General features: G+C 37.8%; 1 protein-coding gene across 4 annotated transcripts in view; it reads right to left on the bottom strand.

Moving 5' to 3' along the window:
- Positions 1 to 21,393, bottom strand: part of CAMSAP2 (calmodulin regulated spectrin associated protein family member 2) — a 77,224-nt gene that overhangs the window by 16,903 nt on the left and 38,928 nt on the right. For 2 of the 4 annotated variants that reach the window (XM_068140928.1, XM_068140929.1), the window contains exons 5-9: positions 19,456 to 19,488; positions 15,383 to 15,524; positions 10,276 to 10,415; positions 3,247 to 3,337; positions 2,095 to 2,188 (exon numbers count right to left, since the gene is read on the bottom strand). In XM_068140928.1, the coding sequence (XP_067997029.1) occupies positions 2,095 to 2,188; positions 3,247 to 3,337; positions 10,276 to 10,415; positions 15,383 to 15,524; positions 19,456 to 19,488 (500 nt within the window). The remainder of the gene's footprint in view (positions 1 to 2,094; positions 2,189 to 3,246; positions 3,338 to 10,275; positions 10,416 to 15,382; positions 15,525 to 19,455; positions 19,489 to 21,393) is intronic. The other 2 variants (XM_068140930.1, XM_068140931.1) reach the window with 1 other exon arrangement.

Here is a 21,393-nt window from a genome sequence, read left to right as displayed (position 1 = left end):
GTGGGAAGAACCTTCATATCAATGCAAGAAAAATACTGTTGACTTACAATCTACAAAAGCATCTTTCATAAGCACAGATATTAATGATTCAAAACAGGTTCTCAAATTTGTCATCTTTTGTTAGTAACACTCCACACACTGGCTGCATGATGTATCCATTTTAAATGGTATTTAAGATTTCTGTGAAAATTCAGAAGTCATAGCTGTAACATCTGTAAGGTACCTTAAAGCATGCTTTCAAAATTTCAATCCAGCAGCCTGTGAAAATTTGCTGCCACAAAGAAAATCCACACACTTCATTTTCCCTTAGGAAAAGAGTGATTTTGGCACTGTGACTGTGGTTCCATGGCAACTGCTCACCGCCTCAGACCCACTCCCTCTTCTGTGCTGGATCTGGCTTTCCATCCGATCCTCTGAGTCATTTTGACAAGTCAGGCCAACAGAAAAACATTCACTTTTTCCGACTGGGTTAGGTTTTTCTGTCTTTAGCACTGAAATGGTGATGTCAAACACTCAAGAGGGCGGGAACATGCAGCCAGGACAAGGAAGAAGGCCAGGGCCACAACATCCTGCAGCGAGGTCTGTTCTGCCAGGGATACTGCAGTCTGTGTATTAGATTACTACTATCTGAACTAGCTCCCTAGGCTCCTCCTTCATTTTACAATGCAGTGGAGTGGCATCAAGTTGGATGAAATACACTGGTTTATGAGAAAAGATATAGCTCTATTACTCATGGATTGCTCTCATAATACTCCAGCACAGAACCATATCCATCACTTGTAGAGACTCTAAAATAGTGTTGTGATGAGCTAGTACAATATGCAATCCACCACCCACAAAAGGGTACACAGTAATTTTTACTGCATCATTAAACATGCCTCAGTAAATACTAAAAACCCCCAACAAACCCCCAAATAACCAAAAACAACCCACCATCCCCCCATACCAACTCCCTCCCAAAACCAAGAAAACCCAAAACATCCAAAAAGAAAAGAACAAGCTAATCAACATTAGCTGGGTTAGCAAGCAACACTTTGCTGAATATCCAATTAAAATGCTGAATTTATCCTACTCTGTGTCAATTCAGATGCAATCAATAAACCTTTACCCCCCATATTATAAAGGTAATGCTACCCATCATCTACTATGTTCAGATCAGATCACGGTAAGGCTTTATCCTTCCAGAAAGAGGAGAGGCCTAGAAGAATTTTTGCCTCTTCTCATAGAATTGTTTAGGTTGGAAAAAACCTTTAAAATTGAGTCCAACCATTAACCTAGCACTGCTAAATCCACAACTAATTCTTTGACAACCCTTTGGTGAAGAAATGTTTCCTAGTAACCTAACTAAGCCTCCCCTGGCACAACCTGAGGCTCTTCCCTCTTGGCCTATTGCTTTTAACTTGTGAGAAGAGACTGGCGCCCAGCTCAATACAACCTCCTTTCAGGTAGTTGCAGCGAGTGCTAAGATCTTCCCTGACAAATTAATCAAATGTGTGATCAGCTAGAGAACACAAAGGAAACAGATGTTTCATATTGCTTCCAAATCTGTACCAGTAATACTAAAAATAAAGTTTCACATCTATTTACAAATACTGCAAATAATGCTAAACATATTTAATACAGCAGTTAGCTTTCCATTCTTGGTGCTCACAAGACTAGGGAAGTTCATTACAGCACAAGTATTTATTTTTAACCTGTTTCACCTTCATGGTACTTAAGTAACATTGTTAGACCAAACTATAAATCATCACTCAGGTTTTCTTGCTGTTGAGTTTACTTTCTTTCCTATTTTGGGGATATCTGCTGTGAATTTTTGAATAATAGCTCTTTCAGAGCAGATCTGGTTGGCAGCCTCACAAGAGGCTGAAGAGGACAAGAAGGCCCTGTGACACCTCTCTGCTGAATGTGAACTGGTAAGACAACAGCATGCTCTTTGAGTTGCCTGCCATATAACAGGGCAGTGGGGAAACTATGGGATCTTCCACAGATTATAATTGATGACTGAATCTTGAGCATTGCAATGAGGAAACAAAACTGAATTTAAAAAAAACGTGTTTGGTTTTGAATAGAAAGCAGAAGACTTTGAAACAGTACCTGGCTACAAAGTCAGACCCAGATGGCCCCTCCACATAATTTCGTCTGTTAGCATTTGAACTGTGAGCAGAAGCTGCATCTTTTGCAGGTTCAGCTGCCAGAAAGAACAAAGCTGAAGTTATTATAGTTTAGTATTCAGTTAAAATCCATACTAGAAAAGCCATTTGAAATAAGCTGAAGTAATTTCCAGAGATTTGAAGAATTTTCACTTAGATTAAAACCCAGCCACTTCCTTTCAGATTTACTTTCTCCTACATTGCCATACTGCCACTAATTAGGGCAATAGAGAATGACAAAGATTTCTACTAAAAGAAAGGAAAGAAATTTTAAAAAATCAGGGAAGTTCACAAAATTAAAAGCAAGAAGTATCTTTAGCAAATACAGATCTTCTTCTTCTGGAAGAAATTTTTCTGATAAAAGATTTTTTCTCCCAAACACTAAGACTGACTTTTCAGGTAGAAAATAATACTGTAGTCATATCCTACATTACTTAGCAATGTCTGATGATTTTAGTCAGATGTGTATGCGCTATATGGCACATGTGGAAAACAGGTATAAAAGCCACACAATGAACATCTCTTCCTAGCTCTTAGCGAGAAAAATCACAACATTACTGCACGAATGTTTAAGTTACCCTGACTCTTGTGCTCATAATAGCGCTCAAGATCTAAGAGGTGGATTTTTAAACTTGAGAATTTACTGATGGAAGACTGGGTCTTTGCATCAAGGTACAAAATGCGATTTTAAAAGTCACTACCTGTCCACCTTCCCCAGATTTATGTTAATTTCTTTTGCTATCTTCTCCTCAGCAATACAAGCTCTTCATGCTAAATTCTGTTCTTGACTCCTCATGATGTTTGTAATCCCTGCATGGGCACAAAGGGATTCTAGACTTGTTTAGGTCAGGAAAATTTGCAAGTGATTATAACACAACAATTCAAATGAGTTTCTGGTAATAGACAACATCTAATTAGAAGTTGAAATGAGATGAAGATTAATATGAGGAGAGAGGACTTTACTCCTCTTTCACAGGGGTTGTACACCACCAAGTCCTGTTAACTAAAATATTCACTGTATTTATGAACATGATGGCTATCTGTACACATACATATTCAAAATGTACACTTGAAAACCAATCCTTTGGATAATTACCTTGGGAATGCACAACTCGAGGTTGTACAAATGATGGCTTCACCACTTCAAACCACCAGAACAGTTCTGCCATGAACACCATGTAGTTGCTCTACAAAAAAATAAATGTACAGAATAAGGAATCCACAAAGACCAGAAAGTTTATTGACTGTGGAGCCTAAAGAGTTCAGACGCCACATGATCATGGTCCTGAACTGCAATAGGCAAATGATTCAGTATTACTTCATATCTGAAATATCAGCTGGATGAGACTAATGCCTGAGCTGGCTCAAGCAGGTGCACAGACATGTGTCACCAGTCTTATAAATTCTGAAAATAAAACGGAATTGAATAAGAAAGGTTTATAGCTATTTTTTTTCCCAAAGATGCTAAGCATAACATTTTGACATCATAAACTAATTCCATTAGGAAGGGGAAAAAAACAATTAAAAAACCAGATGTACTTGTGAAAGTACATACTATAATTTCTAAACACTACAATTTCAGCATTTTTTTCTTTTAATTTTCTCCCCCTCCCTTCACCTTCTCCCTCAAACATTAACTTTCTTTTATTATAAGAAATAATTATAAAATGTTCAGATCATAGCATTGCATCCATCTGAAGTAATAATGTATTTAAATGCACTAATTTTTATGTTGAAATGTTGCATTTAATATGACCATTTTATGAAGGACTTGGGTATTCCTCCTGAGAATATCTTCTATGCAGTCACCGAAAAAAAAAAAAAAATCACTGAAGCAGTATCTACTAAAGGAAAAACAAAAGTGATGGCTGCACAGCCCACTTGGAACTGAGGTTACTTTAGATGTTTGTTGGTAAGAAACAGCATGATGAAACCCACATTTTCTCAGAAATTATTTTTAATCTGAAAGCTATGTTCATAATAATGATCAAAGGGGAAGACTGCCGACCAGTAACTTAATATTTTGGGAAAACTAACTGTGGGCCTGTAGTAATCCTGACACCCAGGGCTAGAAAGCACATAGCTATTATTTCCACAAGTTTGTGCCTTCATTACTCTGACAGAAGTTTTAATAGTTCGTCACAAAATTATCACATGCACTTATACATAAAAAATATGCAGAAGCATAACTGTATTTTTAAAAATTAACTAAGCTCTGGGCAGCTCAGACTGGCTCAAAACCTCTCAACAGCAGATGGCAGACTTGCAGCTTCAGGGATGCTTTCATTTGCTAAACCTTCCCATGTAACATTTTGAGTTTGATGTTTGCAGATGGTTCATTAGTTGCATGTAGTCAGCTCTGATACTGGTTACACTTTATCTACTGCATCTTCTGATACTGCACAATAAAAAAAAAAACCTTATTTTTAACAAATTTTTAAAAAAGCATTTCCATATTATGAGTAAAAAACTCTGAAGTCATTACTTGCTTCTGTACCAAAGCACCTAGCTTGTTTTAGGCATAAAAATATACACAAAGCAAACAATTTTCTTTAGTATCTCTTTTCCCCCTCACAATGTTAAAATAATTATTTTTTAAATCAAATTAGCTGTCAGAAATAGCACATCCAATCTTGACACTTAAATTATATACTACTAATATTTACAGGGGTTTAGATGGGCATATTGTCAAATAGCAGCCACTAGGCCATATATACAAATGACAATTTGTAATCAGGCTTGAATCCCCTAAAACAGAATGCCAAAGCAGCCATAGGTGTTTCTAAGAATTTCCTCTGAATGAACACAAAAATACATTGTAAAATTTATGTTACAACTCTCATCAAGATCTCAGTTCATTAGGTCAAGTTACTTCCAGCACAAATCTGTATTTTACATGTTGTGAATGTGCCAACATAAATGTGTCAAGAAAGAAGAAAACTGAGTGCTTCCAACTCTCTGGAGAAGGACAAATTGCAGTTGTGTATGATCCATCCACTAGTAGTTTGTCATATATCTTGCCACAGCAGCTAAAGTTGAAAACTCCAGTTTGCCTTGTTTCAGATGGGAACAAAGAAGTGGGAAAACTGTCTGATTAACACCAGTGAAAGCAAAGCAGGCAGCTTCCCTTTAAATAAGGAGTTGGGAACTTTCAGTCCTTCTCAAGGGAGAGATCTTCCCTTAAAGAACTGTTCATTGGCTGAATCCTCACTCCAAACCCTTTTAAATCAGTCAGATGGATCCCACCATGGGAGCCTAACTGCCTCAAACGCAACCAGTTGCTCTCCTAGGTCCTTAAGGAATCCATGAGCAGGCTTACAGGGACATCAACCGCAAATTCAGGCTTAGGTTAGCAGCCTGACTGGCAGTGGGGGGTGGGGTTTGAGATTGGAGGGAAAGTTGTACAGCATGAGTGAACATTGTCTAGCCCTCAATTTCTAGGATTTATCTATGTGATGTATTTGAACCGTTTTTCACGTGTCACAGGACAAAGTGCTGATTATATGTTCTGCTTACCTTGTTAGCAAAGTCATCAGCAACATCAGAAAGTGCAAGTATTCAAAACCCGACAAGTGCAATAAATATTTTTAGTACAGAACTATTGTTAGATATATTCTCCTGTACAATTCACCAGTTGGAGGAGAAAAGAAGAGGAAAAAAAAAAAATCAAACCAACAACCCAAAAAACAACAACCACTCAGCTCTGGACCCAGCCTCTCCCTTTGGCCTCCTGGGCCTTTGACAGTGTGAATGTTTTTCTCCAGAAACTATGTGCAAAACTAAGGTACCTATTCCATGTGCTTAGTTGTGACGCTGCAGAGTTTAGAGTCTGCCCACATACAGGTAAGAGGAACGCCCTTCACAGAGAAAACACAGCAATTCTCTCTCAGATTTGCTTGATATCACATTCAGAAGGGTTTCATTTTGAGTAAGTGTGCCTTCTGCATGAGTCGGGGTAAAGAGACTCTACAGTTACCAGAAAGTAACAGCCAAAGAGAGGAAGCATCCATGCTGAGAAGCAACACAAAGCCTCCTAAGAACCAAGAGGTTTCAGAGACTCATGGCTCTGCTAAATCCTCAACAACTCACACACTCACAACAGCACAACTCAGCCAGATCTGTACCGGGCTATCAACACACTACCATCAACAAAAGGTTGTATAACCCTAACCACACCCACAAGGCAGTAGCTGCTATGTGCAAAGAGTACACAGTTATACATATCTAAACATCTCAAGGGACAAGTAAAATACTTGAGACATTTTCTGGGCACTTTCCCAAAAGCCCCTGGTGGGCTAGTATAACCCCTTGTTTTCGGGAGGCCACTGCATTGGCCTCCAACCCAGTAGAAATGACTGAATGAGTAGGTGAGTATGTGCGCACATGTCTGTGAACTGTGTGAGTAAATGAATGCACTATGTGAATAGTTATCTCTTATCAATGATGGACTCAACCAATTACTAATAGTTGAATTAATAAAAAGTGTTCTAGTACTGGTTGTGATCTGTGTCTCATCCTGACTCAATCTTCTATCAACCAAGTGGAATGCATAAGAATATGTGTAGATTAAATTAGCAGCACAAGTTTAGGATCACAGTGTTTTTAAAATACCCACTTTTTTTTGAAGGCTCAGATAAAAGAACACTTACAAAAGACAGTAATTAACTGTGTGTCAATTGATTTGATGCCAAGTTCTTATGTGAACTCTCAAATCATGGCAAGCATCAGATTATGCAAGGCTGTCTGCCAGTACCTTTGACAGCTAACATCATAAATTGCTTGCTCTTAGGTCCCTATAGTGCTACTTGAATGAACTGGTAGAGAAGGATCTAAAAAATACAAAGAACATATAAAAATACCACCAAAGATGTGTTTTTCCTCTTTCAGAAGTACTTTCAACATATACTTTATGTGAAAAACAGAACACGCAAGATGCATTTTTACTTTCTATTCAGCAATTAATACATGTCCCTTTCAGGACAGCCTTTCAGGAATTGTACGTTCCAAAAGACCTTTATTCAAGCCACAAATGCTACATACTGACTATCACATTGCAGTGCTAATCAACTGTCAGGCCAAAGCATTAGATAACTCTGTACTGTTCTGCATGGATTGTGCTTCCTGTGATGGTGCTTCATGCAAGCTCTACAAATTTGTACTTTGGCCAGCCAGAACACATGTGTGCCATGACACAATAAATCAGCTTTTTCACAGAATCAGCCAGGTTGGAAAAGACCTCCAAGATCATCAAGTCAAACTGATCACCCAACCCTAACTAATCAACTAGACCATGGCACTAAGTGCCTCATCCAGTGTTTTCTCAGACACCTACAGGTGAAGAACAAAGGTAGCTGGGTTTTTTTGTTTGTTTGGGATTTTTTGTTTGTTTGTTTTAAATCATGTCTCAGGATAAAAGTGCTTACAGGATATGGGAAGAAAGAGGACCAGGGCAAAAAAGCAATCTGCACAACTGAAGACCTACCTAAGATTTTCCATTATTTTCTCTTGTTAAACATGCAAGGAGGACCTAGAAAATGTTGTGATTATTTTTAAGTAATCTCTCCTTACTTGTGTTTGCCTGTCTCAAAGGCAAACAACCAGGAACCAGTATGATCCCTTGGTAGTGCCTCAAGCATCCATGGAATGTGTTCAATTATTTTTTTCTTTAATGAGAGTAGCCCTGCCCTAGTGAACACCTTATGAAGAACTTCACAAATTTGTTTTTCTCAGAGAAGAAATGGGCAAGTAAGGGGACAAAAAAAAACCCTCACTTGCTGGTTCATTTGATTATGACACATTAAAGCTGTCTAAAAGTGCAAAGCCAGCATACTTCTCTGTGCTAAGAGGTAAGGCAACGGTTTCATCTGCTGCAAAATCTGAGAGCCTGTATCTAAGAGAGTGTAAAATGAAATCTTAAATTCATTTGTCTGTTTCTGTGCATTTTGATAGGAAAGTCAACTGTGGGCAGAATCACCTTGGTCAAGTCTTGCACTAAATTCCATTTCCTATACTAACTACAAGCTTCCTCGATTTAACGTAACAGTGCAGTGTGTCCAGTGAAGAATCTAAGGTATGCAACTTTGTGCTTGATCATTTTAAAAGACACTCTGCTCCCTTCCTTCTCAAGGACTTGCATGAAGTCAAGACACAGTGTAATTTCTAGGATTACATAAGGCACGGCATTGTCATTCCAAAAACTCAGCTACAATTTTTCTCCTTGAAACTTTTTGCAGCAAGGAAACAGTGGTTTGGGTCTTTTCTTTTACTTTTTGTCAGCAGCAACAGACTTTTAACCAAAATCTTAATGCCAGCCAGCTACTGTACAGTTTGAGATAAAAGTGACTCCTAGTAACTAGCTTCATTCAATGTGTAATATTTAAAATATCCATTTACAACATAAGCTTTTTTTGAGTAACAACAACATTTGTAGAGAATATTTATTAAAACTTACTCTAATCAGATGCATTGGAAAACTAAGAAAGAGTTTCTTTAGCTGTGAATTTATTTTGAAAGCAAATGAGTTCTTAATGCTGGAAACCCAGAGTTAATAGCACTAGCGAAAGTTGCCGTGCCAAGTTTCCGAAGAAAAACTTGGCAGACTGTCTTTGAACGTTTACATCCAAGTAAGTATCCATGCCACAGCAGCTTGTAGAAACATGATCACAAAAGGGCTTTCTCAGTTCTAGAAATACTCTAAATCTTTAAAACACCTCTGAATTCCCTCTAAAAACAGTGTTCAGAAGCAACAAAAATCACCGAGGCTGTAGAATTTTAAGTGTATAGGCTGGTATGTTGGGATATGGACAAAATATTTGTTAGAGTCACAGTTTAAAAAATAAAAATTAAACCTTTATAGTGCATATTGACTTAAGAAATTATTCAAATACTTAGTATAAAAAAAGCTGCATTATTAACTGTCACGAGTGAACGAGAAGAATAACGAGTTCCATTTATTCCATGTGACTGCAAGCAGAGAGGAATAATCAAAAAAGCAATGAAGGAGTCCTACTCAACATCATTGGATGTGGTTGTAGGACCACACGTTAGGAAACTACAGACATGAGAGACTGCAATGCAGCAGATTTTTACAAGTATGTAGAGAGATCACTGTATCTAAAAATTAAAACCACCACTACACAACTTTGTATACACAAAACAAAACAGCAGCAGCTAAAGTAGTCTAGACGTAAATCCTACTGCCCTTACTCACCCTGGCAGCTCATTATGTATTTGGAAAGAATTGGGTTCAATACTACAGGAGACAGCAACACTATATTCAAGCTCTGGCCTCTCTGACTCAGCTTGTGAGATTGCTGTAACGATCATAAAAGCAATGAAATGACCTAGATACTTAGAAACCAATTATACCCCATCTGCAACGGGTATGCTGACTCCATAAAAATAAGAATCAAACAAAAAGCGTTTTACACAGAAGTCTTCAAGAAACACAGGAATGACAAAATTAAAATTACAATTGGAATGACAAAGTTAAAATTAAGCAAGAAATAATTGCTCCTTGTCTTTCCACAAAGGCTTAAAAACGATAGAACAAGCAAAACTTTTTTTTCCCCTTTCTTTTTCTAAAAGAGAAGAATCTTAGCGTGACTGACAATGTTTAATTGCTTATTTCAACAACTGCATTTGTTGGAACCATGCTCTTGCCTGTGTTCTGGACATAAAACCATTAACTCAGAAGTTCACACTCTTAAAGGAATTAGCAAAAAATGTGAGTAAACAATTTCATAAACAACTCTTCCCTATCTGTTAAAGCTTTAATCAAACTAAGGCATATCACTATTACATTTTAACAAAAATGTCACAGATCATATGCTTTAAATAACTAAGAATGAAGTAAAGCATGAAACAGTTTTGCACAGAATCAAAGATTTTGTAAATACTTCCACAACTGCTTTCCTAAAAAATACTGTGAAATGACTAGAACATAACTGCCAGAAGAAGGTGGGTTTACTGCTGAAATGTGTGTGTTGCATGCTGTATCACAAGAGATGCAACATGATTCTTTTCATGCAGCCATACAATAACAGATCAAAAAAGACTACATCTCTTATTCACAAAACACTCCTCTGGACGCTGCTGGCATCTTGCAATGTTTATTTATTTTTACCTTTATTGAAGAAGCTGCATAGAGCATATCCTCAAGACTGAAATGGCAACACTGGTTAAGATATTCCTGACAAAATTCTTGAATCAGTTGTAGGTTATACAAGCTGTCAGCCAGAGACATTGTCTCCTTCAAACAAATATCTGAAAAAGGAAGGATAGAAACAAAGATTAGATATAGTAACAGGTTCACAAGTAAGTGCTTTTTGCTTTGGTAGATTTGGGAGCATTTTCTGGATAAATTCAGGCTCGATTTTTATCTTTTTTAGGAGGATTTTTTTTCTATTGTAGAAACTTAAGAAATCACAACTCTACATTTTATCTTTGCAGTTTTAGACCATTAGACATTCTCCTGAACATTATTTTCTCCACTGTTGACAAGTTTATTTTTCCTGCTTTCCCTTTTGTGAAAACTGACCAAATGGTTTCAACTCCTGCTGTTTCCATATTATGAAAAATCAGATGTAATCATTAACTTTTGCCTTTTTAAAAATTAAAATCATAGAATGGTCCAGATCAGAAGGGACCTCCAAAGGTCATCCAGTCCAACCTCCCTACAAGTGAGCAGGGACATCTTCAACTAGATCAGGTTTGCCCAGGACCTTTTTGAGCCTCACCTTGAGTATCTCCAGGGAAGTGGCATCAACCACCTCCCTGGGCAACCTGTTCCAGTGTTCCACTACCTTCATAGTAAAGGGCTACTTCCTGATATTCAATCTGTATCTCCTCTAGTTTGAAGCCACTGCCCCTTGTCCTGTCACTGCAGGCCTTTGTAAACAGCCTCTCTCCATCCTTCCTGTAGGCCCCCTTCAGGTACTGGAAGGCTGCTATTAGGTCTCCCTGGAGCCTTCTCTTGTCCAGGCTGAACAACCCCAGCAATGGCAGTAAGAAATGTATGCTGTCTCATATATATATATATACACACTAGTTATACATCTTTGTTTAGGCACCAGAGAGCACATTTTAATACTATTAACCCCAAATCACCCCCAAAAAAGTCCCAGCATCACTTTAGCCTTAATCTGTTTGAGATTTTACAAGAAACTAAAGTCTCCCTTATATAAAATATCACACTCTGAAAGTGCAATTAAAAAAAAAAAAAAATAGTAGCAGTGAACAGACTAGTGTAGTTACACAGTAGTCTCAGCACTAGATATGCCCAGCTCATGTTCTCTTTTTATGACTGCTTCTTGGAAAATTATGTAGAAATAACTTCCTAAGAAAAAAAAAGATAGTCCTTGTTAAAAGGAGGACAGAATAAAAGAAAATCAGATTCCAGAAATACTTCCAGAACATGCAACAGATTTTATTCCTGAAGCAACAATATATGAGAGAGCTCTACATAAGTTTAAAACTGTTTAGAATAAAGTTTCTTTTCAGACAAGGGACCTGCTTTGACACTCACAGAATAAGGATTCCCATTCTGAGGAAGTTGGATATATTCCATCATCCCAAACCCACAGATGGTGATCAATGTTTGACTACACTGAACAAAATGAGGTTAAATTTAGTGATGAAAAATGTGAAGTCATGCTTTTGTATCCAATTGAATTCTAATGTGATTTACTGCTTGAAAGTGATATAAAGTAGGAAGCTATCATGTGAAGACTTTATAAATGTTCAGCATCATACAGGTATCAAAGATGATGTTAAAACGTGTCAGAAAACTTATTTCTACTAGTGAAGAGCAATGTACCAAGCATAGCCTGGATTTCTGTGCAGAATCACAACCATCCGTATTCAGTAAAAATCAATCAGTTTGCTGATGACAACCAGATGATCAACCAGAAGTTTTCTGAAGACACAAAAATAAGTGGGGAAGTTGACAACCCAGAGGGGAGAGCCACCCTTCACAAGGATCTTAACAGGCTGGTTGAGAGAGCAAGAAAAAACCTGTATGAAGTTTAATGAGGCCAACTGTAGGGTCTTGCACCTGGGAACACATAACCCAGAAGGCAGCTCAGGTTAAGAGCCACCTGGCTTGAAAGCAGCACTGTGGAAAGGGACCTGGGGGTCTTGACGGACAAAAGGCTCAACATGAGTGAACGGTGTGCTGCAGTGGCAAATCAAACCAACAGGATGCTGGGTAGCCTTAATAAGGGTACCACAAGAAGGGCTACAGATGTCATTGCCCCACTCTGCTCAGTGCTGGTCAGGCTGCAGCTTGAGCACTGTGCAGTTTTGGTCACTGCTGTACAAGAAGGGTGTGGACAGGCTGGAAGAGTCCAGAGAAGGGCCACAAGAATAATCAAAGGAGTGACAGACCTATCAGATGAAGGAAGGCTGAGAGAACTGGGTTTGTTCAGCCTTGAGAAGAGAAGGCTTAGGGGAGACCTCATAACCATGCACAAGTACATAAAGGGTGCTATCATAAGGAAGGAGACTCCCTTTGTACAAGAGTCCCACAGTAAAGACAAGGGGTGATGGGGACAAGTTGCTACTGAGGAGATTCAGACTGGATGCCAGAAATTTTTTTTCACTATTTGAATTAGACATTGGAATAAACTCTGAAGGCAGGTGGTGGATTCCCCTACATTAGACAGTTTGAAGGCCCAGCTTGCCAGGGTGCTGGGCCAGCTCATTAAATGATACATATATGATGAAAGGTTGGACTCGATGATCCCCAAGGTCCTTTCCAACTTGGTATTCTATCAATCTATAAAGCCAAACTGGACTAGTTGCAGAGAACGACTAGTGAGGATAATCATGAGAATGGAAAGACACTACAGAAGGGGAGAGTGGAAAGGTTTGGCTCAGTGGCCTGGGAAGAACAAGAGAAAGAAAATGTATCAAAAAGGTGGACATCAGATTATGAGAAGGTATTCAAGCCAAAAGGCACTGTTGGAAGAACAAAGGCACATAGACAGGCTACAAGCATGATTAAGTAGAAAACAAGAACGAGTCTTAAAACCTTTAAACATGGAGCCCTGCAACAGTAGAGTGCATATTGTAATGAGCTAGACAGTTTTAAGATAGAACATGATAAATTAACAAAAGGGATTATATAATTTTATACAATGGCCAATTTGACTCACTGACACAAAAAGTCTTTTCTAGTTCTGTATTCCTTAAAGGAAATCTAGATTTGAAAGTTCAGTCTTAACAAGAAGAAACAATCTATTCCATACTACAGAGAACTTTAGATGAGTATTTTTTCTTCCCCCCCCTAGTTTTTCTGTTAATGCATTTTAAGCCATTTTTGCATGTGCATTTTTGTAACCTAACTTTTTCAGTTCCAAAACAGAACCAAATCTCAGTGAAATCTAACATGCATCAAAAAACATAAATTAATTGAAATACAGAGTATCTTTGAATTTACTTCTCAGACAGTGACACATACATGTATATATCTTTAGGAAAGATATTAGGACACCTAACAAGAACATTGAAACTAAAGCTCCAAAAATGTCATCTGGGCTGCATCACGAGAAGCACAGCCAGCAGGTTGAGGGAAGTTATTCTTCCCCACTACTCCACTATGGTGGGACCTCACCTTGAGTACTGTGTCCAGTTCTGGAGCCTCTATTACAAGACAGACATGGACCTGCTGGAACTTATCCAGAAAAGGGCCACAAGGATGATCAGAGGGCTAAAGCACCTCTGCCTATGGAGACTGAGAGAGTTGGGGCTACTCAGCCTGAAGAGAAGGCGGCTCTAGAAGACCTTATTGTGGCCTTCCAGTATCTGAAGTGGGCTACAAGAATGCTGAGGAGGAACTCCTTAGGAGGTAAAGTACTGATCAGACTAGAGGAAATGGTGCAAACCTAGAAGTGGGTAGATTCAGATTGGATGCTAGGAAGAAGTTCTTCACCATGAGGGTGGTGAGACACTGGAACAGGTTGCCCAGGGAGATGGTAAAAACCCCACACCTGGAAATTTTTAGAGCCAGGTTGGATGGGGCTCTGAGCAACCTGATCTAGCATGAAGTGCCTTGCTCATAGCAGAGGGGCTGGAACTGGATGACCCTTGAGGTCCTGTTATACCCTGACAATTTTGTCATTCTATAACATGTGCTTGACATAGCCTGTTTAAAGTTAGGTGCTGGAGGAATCAATCTGCTGGTCAGTGTACATGGGGTCACACAAGCTATACAAGACCTTTGGGACTGTTGCTATTTTCAGCCATGCTAAAACAGTAAGAAACAGCTGGATGTTACCCCCATTCAACACTACACAAATTTTAACTCTTGCCTACTTTGCTGCAACATTTATGTAAACTGAAACCTGTAGTTTTTAAAATTCACAAGCTAAAGAAGAGTGGTGAATGCATGCAGCTTGGTGTCTTTCATCTTCAAGAACTACTGAGCTAGAAGCTTCCTAGAAAGGAGCTGAGTATATGAATTCCAGATTTCAGTCCTAAGCAAACTTTATACCCTTGTACGAACAAGGGATTTCTCAGGGTGCTTCTGTGTAAGTGTTCCCACGACATCAAAGGCATCATGGACAGAACACAGGCAGAAAATGAAGGGTGTTAGCTGCCAAGACATTTTATAACTACATGAGACATTTAGTTGCCAAAAGGAAGATATGACTTCAACCAGGCCACTGAACAAAAGAACAAGACTAAAGCTGTTTATCAGCTGCCGAGCTAATTGCTATTATAAACAGTGTAACACCAGAATTCTAGATCATATATTTTCTGTTTACTCTACAAATAAGTAACTATCAGTTCAACTAAAAGCCCAGAATACAAAGCAACTATCTACCAGGGCAGCTATGCAGTGCTTGACCAACTCTAACCTCTTACCATATTTTATCTGTAACTTCTCAGCTTCACAAGAAAGTACTAACATAGCTGCAAGAATAAGAGTTTTCTACGTGCTTTGACGTTACATACAAGCAAGGTAAATGTATTGCCACCGTCAGATTTGTTATAATATTTCATGGTATGTTTATCTTAGCATAACATAAAAGTAAGCACAAGATGGAAGAGCACCTTGGTGCTTTTATTTAAATGTAAAAATAAATGGGCACAAAGTTTAATATTGAACACTCAGATTATGCCTCCTGTGTATCACATTTAAAGTACCTTTTTTCCACAGAGTCATCAAATACAGACATTTAAACTTTTGTGGTCATATGTTTACAAGCTGAGAAACACATTAGACATACCCTCCAGTTTAATGATATCTGGACAGTAGAAGTGAATCAGGGCTGCTAGAGCACAACCATCTGTTCCATCTTTTAGCAGATTCTCCACCAATGGAATGCATGGCAGCTGTTTAAGTAGTGTCTGCTCCTTCCTGTAACGAGCCTACGATATGGAACAGAGAAATTTAGACAAAGGCTCTGAAACAGATGACCAAGGAAACTCATACTGCAGGTTTTACACCCTGTTAGTGAAAAAGCAATATTCAATACATATCTGAATGTTCTCAATGTTAAGTTTCTTAAAACTACTCATGTTATGTCCCACTTTGAATGACATAAATAATATCTAGGAGGAATACTAGTGCCATAACGCTAATATTGAGCCTTTCCTTCAAAGCCACTAAATCTTTACCATCTCTGCATAGCACACTAAAGTCATGTCATGTACCTTAACTAACATTCAAGACTTACACAACCAGAAATGATCTGTGTGAAAGCAGTGGACCAAATCCTTAGGTGGTGTAACTTCAGTTTACTGGCAAGTCAAATGACTCTGAAGTTAACACACCCAAGAATCATGCCCTAAAAAACCTCCTTTACATAACTGACTTAATGACAAAATCAGAAGCAATGACATTTGTGTTTGATTGACTCTACTTATTTCTAGCATGGTCCACTGCAAGCAGCCATAAACTTTGAGAAACATTAATGGTCAAATGTTGCAACCAGGCATTGGCTCACTTACAAGATGAAACATTCTGAAAAGTAAATTGGTATATGAAGAGATTGTTAGTTCAGAACACCAAGATTGCATTTAGCTGCAGTGAACGTCTTGGGGGTTTTGTTTGTTCTGTTGTTTGGTTGTGTTTTTTTCCCAGGGGGTGGAGAAGTTGGGCAAGAAGTTCCACTTCTTTTGACTCCTTCCCAAGGAAATATATGGAGAAAATTCTACAGCTTTCAACTTGTTAATATTATTTACTAACACATTTCTTAATACTGAAGGCTTACTTTTCTATTCATACCACATTGCTACCTAAGATGCCAGGAGTGTTTCTGAGTTAAATTCACACTATTTTCACTCACCCATATACACTAAACTGGAAGTCTTTCTGTAGGGACTCTGAACAGTCTTTGTGGATGTTATCCTTTCCAGCAAAGCTGCAGCTAACTCTCCATATATTGGCTGTTTTGGAACAATTGCTGATGGAACTGCATAGTAAAACCATTGATCCATCTACATCATCTCTCTCCTTCATTATTTGTGCAGTGAATGAATGGGCAGGCCTGAAGGTTTTAAGGGTGGAGTGGGAATTGTTTAAGCTCACTTTGCTGGTAAAAAAAGTCTGTGGAAGCACAGACTAACCCTGAAGGCTATGCTTGCTGTCACTAGATTTCTATCAAGGATCACATGGGATTATTTTAGCAAATGTCAAAACTGGCCTATGAAATACAAGTCTAATCTGGCAACAAAAGACACATCAGGTCAAGGAAAACAAAGGGCTTATATTTGGCCCAGAGAACTTATATTTCAACCAAATCATATTTAACAACCTCCTTAGACCTAGTCATTATTACATACTTGAAATACACTGGTACTTGGGTGGCAAGCATGGGATATGTTTGCTAACACCAAACAAAACCATGTCAGTGCTCCACATGCTAAAGTTCTTTTCCCAATGTCAATAACACTCCCTACAATTTCTAATTAACTTGGCCAATTATGCATGCAGTGGAAGCCTGTTCTTCTTCACTCTACAGCAATACAATGACACACACGATGATGAAAAACACTTTAATTTTCAAGCACCATGTTAACATACCCATGTGCTTCCTCCTCAAATGACTGAAATCAAGTCTATAAAATATTACTATTATGAAATCCTAACCTACAGGATACAGGTGAGCTCTTGTACTTTCATCTGACAAGCCCTGTGAAATCTGTACAGTCTTTCAAATAGCATATTTTTAATGGAGTATTCAAAAATATTCAAAATTGATAATACAGTGGTCTTGTATAGTGAATCCCATGAAAAAGTCTGTCACTTCATGTGTGCTTTCACCAGCCTTAGGAACAGTGCCTACAAATGCTGGAAACTGTGTCACATCAGCAGGCCTAGAAAAAGAACTTAAATCATTGTAGAGTGTGTATCAGGCATGTTACTTCAGGAAAAATAAGTTTATACACCCTAATGAACCTAGCATATCAGGTTATAACATGTATCATGTTATCAATTTTGTTGAAAAGATAGAAGAAATTATACTAAAAGTCAATGGTAAATGTGCTGGTTTTCCATAAACTTCACTTGGAAGTTCATTAATTTCACTGCAATGTTTGCTACTAAAAATGGATTCAATAATGCAAAACGCGAAACCTTACACTTATTATAAACCTCTAGTGCTAATTTAAAGAGAAGTGCTAATACAGGCATCTTTTTCCCAAGATCCTAAACCAGCCTGATTTAGCATCTTTGAACTTACTCTACATAAAGAAGCTCGGTATGGTTGAAACACTTACATATAAACAAGGTCAGCTGAAGACAAACCAATAGCACACTGGCTACTTCAAGTGCTCATGTGTACTCCCAGTTAATCGTTAACAATGTGTATCTACCACACAGTAGATAACATGCTGTAAATTTACTCCTCAGAGTAAACTTTCAGCTGCCTGTGTGCTCAGGAGTATCTTACATCGCTATGAAATAGTTGTTTTATTGAAAGGGAAGAAATCAGAAGACTGAACTGTTAGAACAGCTTCAGCCCCTGATTTCCTACTGTATTGTCAGTAGCACTTAGGTTTCAACTATATCTCTACTAAACTAACAAACCCAAAGTACTGTAAGAATCACTAGTTCAAACTCTTTATGGACAACCAGCAGGCAAACTTGAGTTAGTTTTCAATAGATTATTTTATATTTGAATATTATTTTTATTCAGTTGAGAATTAGTAAGCTGACACCTTAGGCAAAAACAGAACAAAACATTCTGAAACTACTTTGAAGCAGTTTCTACTTTGTAGGAATGAGACAAAAAGTGGGCTTAAAAGTTCTTCAAAACAAAATTAAAGGACTACAATGTGAAGAGCAGTGTATGTGTCACAACTGCAACAGATAGTATTATAAAGAAATTGCTTGTATAGCTTAAATTTATCTGTTTGCATTTTGATTAGTCTGCGCTGAAGACAGTAATTTTAAACTGGTTTCACAGACACCACGTAATTTCTGCTGTTGCCTACATGCAACTGCCTTGTTACTTTTCATTCTCTTCATAACGTATGAGCAAACTTCCACTAGTTATGACAACAAGTAGCTGAGGGACAGCTGGATCAGTTATTTGGTAATCCTTAGAATGACAGATCAGAATTCGTTCTTTGGAATTCAGACCAGAAGTACGCAATTCTGCATCTACCTGAACAGCTGACTGCAGAATAAACAATCTGAGTGCATTTCAGGAGTGAATTACTAGACAGCAGAAAGCAGCAATAATCCCGAAGTGACACAGCATAAAGAAAACAAAGTCGTCTTATTGCACATCTGAGCAGCTGCTTTAGTGCTTCTAATGAAATTAGTCCCATTAAAAATAGATTGCTTTGGTTTACTTGGTGTGAGGAGACATTAATAGCAATCTTAAATCAGCTGAAAAAAATAGGGAATTCTATACTAATAGTGTAATGATTACATACTGTTGAAATAAATCGGACATCTTCAAATTACATGTGGCATCAATCAAAAACTACTTCTGCAAATCTCATTTTAAGAGACTCAGTACCAAATAGCATATGTTCACTGAAAGCTTATGAAAAATTAATTTGCAGAAGCCCTCATGATTTGATGTCCTTAACAGGCAGCACTGCCTTATACAAACTCATTCAAACTTGACTGCCTATAAAGTAGTTCCTTATTCAGCATTGTTATCTTGTTTACTTTGCACAGATTACCTTGAAAATAACCTGCATTATGCACATGTTTGCAGAGCAATCTCTTATAATATTATCTTGTACAGACAAATGAAATGAATGATTAGACCAGCGTGACATGGACAAAGCCATTCCCAAAATAAGCTATTTGATCTAAAGTGAAGCAGTTGGGCAAACTTACAGGAACCAGTTTCCAAAACCATTTGGTGGGAGACTTCAGAGGAAGCAGTAGAAAAAAGAATAAAAGCAAAAAAGCAAAGAAAAAACAAAACACAAAAGGAACAATTTATCAGGTTTCATAAATTTCTTTTACAAAGCATTTTTTAAAACATTGTTTTGTGTAACAGTGACTTGCAATCTAATAGTAAGCATTAGGGCACTGTAAGAGGTTGCATCTTGAGCTAATTAGCAGAAATAACACTGGAGAAGTAGGTCTGCAGTCTTTGTAGATCAACATTATAATTTTCCCACATGAACAGATAAGATTATCAGATCAGTGCAGTTTTATTTAATGGTTTCACACATCTAATTGTACCCTGCATATGCAATCTGACTGAAGAATTCATTTGAGACTTGGATACCACAAGTATCAGAATGAACTCCAGCAGCACATATGAGGAAGCAGGAAAGCTAAAGCAATGAAACAAAAGGTATAAACACATTGTAATATGATACAACCATTAGCAGTGAGGTTTGCATTAGTTACTTCAAGCCAAACAACTACAATTATAACATTTAACAGTATTTTTAAACAATTATATGACAGTTTTCAGAACAAGATATGCACAGGCAGTTATATTTTCACAATGACAAATCACATTAGCATCAGCTGAATGATGTGCAATGACCCAAAATGTAGATGGAGTTTTGGCTACTGGCAGAGAAGTGATCAAAACCGATGTATGCAATTCTAAACTCACGTAATCAGAAAACACAAAATAAAAACCTGATCTAAAAGCTTAATCCTAAGTACACTGAAATCAGTGACTTTTTCTGTAACTCTAAGAACTTGTAAGAAAAATAAAAATAAAAATATTGTGTAGCATAAATACACACAGAAAACTCCACCATGCTATTCATTTAATTGTAAAAATGAAAAAAAAAAACCAAAAACCTAAATGCAGACATGAATTTACTTATCTTTTAAAATGAAGATAAGTATTTTCTGGAAATTATGAAAAAGTGTTTTAAAAACTGTATTAAAAAAACTGTTGTGGAAGCTTATTATTTCATGTAGCTGATAAAATACTGTGCCTTTATTGAAGCCTTGAAGTAACTGCAGTCATGAAAGAAAACCACTGTAGACGAAAGGGTGTACATTAGTAACTCCCCTCCCTACTGTGAATATTCTCCTCCATTTCAATGGACTGTTACACTGGAAAATCCCAAAGCCACTAAGAAGGAATGAACTATGAGATGCATGTCCTTGTGTGGCTTCAGATATTACAGTCACACCCAAGTAAAGCACTTTCCCCAGGGTTCAGTTTCTCTTCACCTCACTGAAATACAGTCAATGCATGGAAAAGTATGTGGATCTGAAAACAAATAAATTTAATTGCAATTAGGAATTCTAAATCTAATCATAAAGCCAGCTTCTAAGTAAAACAGGCTGCCTGGGGGGGTGTGAAGTCGCCCTCTCTGGAGATACTCAAGACCTGCCTGGATGTGTTCCAGTGTGATCTGGTATAGGTGATCCTGCTCTGGCAGGGGGGGTTTGACTGGATGATCTTTTGAGGTCCAGTACCTTCCAGCCCGTAACATTCTGTGAAATGACTGAGATCAGACCTGGGCTGCCTATCATTCTACATATCACTAATAGGAACAGTCTTCTTTGATTTATCAAGAAGTGTATCTCAGAATTGGGCTTAGAAGGTTCATCAATATGTAATTAATGATAGGCTGAAGAACTACCATTTAAAGAAACCTAAGCAAAACACATTTCTGTCAATTCCAAAGACTAGCTCTCGACAACAGCACAAACTGAACTAAAAAATAGCGATCCAATACATATTTTTATTTATCCACTCAAACTATGGTTGAGAAGACTATGAATATGATTGTTCTAAGTCTCTTGGCCTCTTGAGCTAAGTTTGAATTCAAAGATACTTTACAAAGTACA

The sequence above is a fragment of the Melanerpes formicivorus genome, unplaced genomic scaffold (genome assembly GCF_026170545.1).
Source record: "Melanerpes formicivorus ecotype bairdi unplaced genomic scaffold, bMelFor1.0.p_v2 SCAF_7, whole genome shotgun sequence".
Lineage (NCBI taxonomy): Eukaryota > Metazoa > Chordata > Aves > Piciformes > Picidae > Melanerpes > Melanerpes formicivorus.
Note: the sequence above shows the minus strand (reverse complement) of the source record. Positions and strands in the feature narration are given on the sequence as shown.